General features: G+C 36.0%; 1 protein-coding gene across 1 annotated transcript; it reads right to left on the reverse strand.

Annotated features, from left to right (window-relative positions):
• Positions 1–1,967: 1,967 nt before the first annotated feature.
• LOC138352333 (gastrula zinc finger protein XlCGF8.2DB-like) lies at positions 1,968–2,273 on the reverse strand. Its single transcript, XM_069304714.1, has one exon. It carries the CDS (start codon positions 2,271–2,273, stop codon positions 1,968–1,970), a length of 306 nt encoding a protein of 101 aa, XP_069160815.1.
• Between the last annotated feature and the right edge of the window lie 923 nt (positions 2,274–3,196).

Consider the following 3,196-nt stretch of genomic DNA (forward strand, 5'->3'; position numbering starts at 1 on the left):
TTGGTTATGTGAGTGTTGTTTAGTTCCTAATATACTAGAGATTGTTTTCCAAGTGCTTTTCATGTTGCCTTTTGCTTCATTGAATCTATTCACATAATAGGCAAGTTTTGCCTTTCTTATGATACTGGTAAGCATTGATGAGTACCTTTTAGCTACAGTACTTCCTTTGAAACTAGGTCAATCCTAAGTTTCTTTTCATATTCATGTTTCTTGTTGATTGAGTTGAGAATGCCACTTGTGAGCCATGGATTGTTTAATCTTTTGTCAGTTACTTGCTTGGTAAGAAGGGGACAATGAAGGTCGTAGAGGCTTAGAGTTTTGGAGAGGAAGAGGTTAGCTAATGAATTTATATCATGGGTATTATTGAATTCAGAATCCCAGTTAATATTGTGAAGTGCATCTGTAAGATTGTCTAAAGCTGATTCACTGTGTAGCCTAAATGAAAGTTTCTTGCTTTTTGGTGGTGTTATGTCTATGTTCGCTATGAGAAAGGTAGGATAGTGGTCAGTTGTTCTGTCGTAGATTATACCAGATACAAGGGGAGCCGTTATGTTTGTCCATATGTGGTGGCTGATGTTTGAGTGACTCGGGTAGGTTTGGTGATTGTGGGGATTAGCATACAGGAGTTCATGCTGTTAAGGAAATAGTCAACTTGAGAGCAATTTTGTTGACCCAGGTCAATATTAAGGTCTCCTCCCAGAATGATGTGGTTTTTGTTGAGATTGTTGTTTATAATAAGATTCCTTAGGTTGTCTGAGAAAGAAGCTATGTTAGTATTGGGAAATATTGTGTATTATTGTGTATATTATATAATATAATACAATTGACAGAGAGGATTATGCCAGTTTGGATAATATAATAGACACAGAGGATTATGCCAGTTGGGCTAATATAATTGCCAATCAGGCTAATATAACTTCGAATCAAGCTTTTTCACCCATAAGGTTATCAGGGTTATTGATCGATTGAACTGTCAACCCGCTGAAGCCATACCTGCCAAAACTGTGCTGAATTTCAAAATATACCTGAAAAGATCATCAAAGCAAATGGGGGATGCAGGGAACCTTCAACAAGCCGCCGGCTTCCTGTTTTCATCGAGGCCACTAAAGTTAATGGCCCTAAGGGAAGTCGGGTAAAATATTTTTCCAGACAATTACAGCATTAATGATAAAGATAGGCAAGAGTAATATAAATTTCTGGTAAATTTAGAGTGTTATATATTTCAAGAGTAATATAAATTTAAATTACATATTCACTTGACTGACAGTTATAAAGACCAGTCAGCCTTCTATAAACTGTGGTGAAATATTTATAATCAAAAGTAGAACTCATAAATGGGCTTCAACAAAAAATAAAAAATTCACATCAGTTTGCATATGAATCTGATGAGAAAATTCCTTGATTAATGTATTTCCCAACCAATCAAATAGTCTCATCTTAACTATGTCTCAGACTGTCTTCACCATCTTTAATGGTAAATAATATTACAACAAAATTGTCCATAACTTCGCTACAGAGTATATTACATTTTAAATAAATTTCAACAGAACAAAAAGCACATCATTATTTACATAAACATGAAGAAAAACATTTAAAGCTTTGTTTTTATCTTTGCTAAACTAAAGAGATATTTCTATACTTATAAGCACTTTTAAGTTTTCCTACAGTGACAGCTTCTCTAGTTCTTGCTTGGTCATCTAACTTTCATAAAAAAAACAATATAATAAAATATCTTCAGATATTTACCTTTCATGGTGAAGTGTATTTCTCAAAGAAAATATAATTACCTATGAAGAATATCCAACTGACATTGTGATAGCACACTGTTAGATTAAAGGTAAGTTAATATACCTGTATGTGCCTCGTTATCCTTCAACATTCTCTTAATTATCTTTCCCACTCAAAGTGTTTAGCCTATTATCTGCATGTATCATCTTGTGCTTCTTCATATGTCCATGCTGGCTGAATCACTTCCCATACTCTAGACACTCGTGAAGTTTGTCACCTGAATGCACTAACATGTGCTTTATTATAGTTCCACGTAATTTAAATTTTTTGCCACACTCGGCACATTGAAAAGGTCTCTCATCTACATGCACCTTCATGTGAGTCTTCATACCTCCAAGACGACTGAATCTCTTCCCACATTCTTGACATTTATGAGGTTTGTCACCTGAATGCACTAACATGTGAGTCTTCATACTTCCACGCTGGCTGAATCTATTCCCACACTCTGGACACTCGTAAGGCTTGCCACCTGAATGTACTAACATGTGCTTTATTATAGTTCCACGTTCTCTCAATTTTTTGCCACACTCGGCACATTGAAAAGGTCTCTTATCCACATGCACCATCCTGTGAGTCTTCATAGTTCCACGCTGACTGAATCTCTTCCCACACTCTGGACACTCGTGGGGTTTGTCACCTGAATGCACTAACATGTGAGTCTTATTATGTTGAAGACAACTGAATCTCTTCCCACACTCTGGACACTCGTGAGGTTTCTCTCCTGAATGCACTAACATGTGCTTTATTATATTTCCACGTTCTCTAAATTTTTTGCCACACTCGGCACATTGAAAAGGTCTCTCATCCGCATGCACCATCCTGTGAGTCTTCATAGTTCAACGCTGACTGAATCTCTTCCCACACTCTGGACACTCGTGAGGTTTGTCACCTGAATGCACTAACATGTGAGTCTTCTTATGTTCAAGACGACTGAATCTCTTCCCACACTCTGGACACTCGTGAAGTTTATCTCCTGAATGCACCAACATGTGACGCTTCACACTTCCAGCACTGGTGAATACCTTCGGACTCTGTGGACACTGGTGAGTCTTCATCTTCTTTATGACGGGTGCAGTTTGTGTCAAGGATGTTGGGTTAAGCGACAACCCAGCAAACACAGAACGTTTGTGGACGTTTTTAAATGGTGCCACAAAGGTAATACTGTAACTTTTGACATAAATACGTATATCTGACGTTCTTAAAACCAAAGGATATAACTGAAAACATATATTCTTGAGACACAGTTTTTTAAGATTTATGTAAAAATTTTAAAATAATAGTAAATGCTATAGTATTATAATGTTTTCATGCTTTATATTTAAGAATAAATAATTTTCAGTCAACATTTAGTTTTTTTTGTTTACTTTCTGTAAAGCTATCCAATTTACGTTCTTATAACATAAATATA

This window comes from Procambarus clarkii, chromosome 53 (assembly GCF_040958095.1).
Source record: "Procambarus clarkii isolate CNS0578487 chromosome 53, FALCON_Pclarkii_2.0, whole genome shotgun sequence".
Lineage (NCBI taxonomy): Eukaryota > Metazoa > Arthropoda > Malacostraca > Decapoda > Cambaridae > Procambarus > Procambarus clarkii.

Excerpts from the sequence above, each read along its gene's own strand:
- LOC138352333 (XM_069304714.1), bottom strand. The coding sequence starts at position 2,273 with ATGTTAGTACATTCAGGTGGCAAGCCTTACGAGTGTCCAGAGTGTGGG.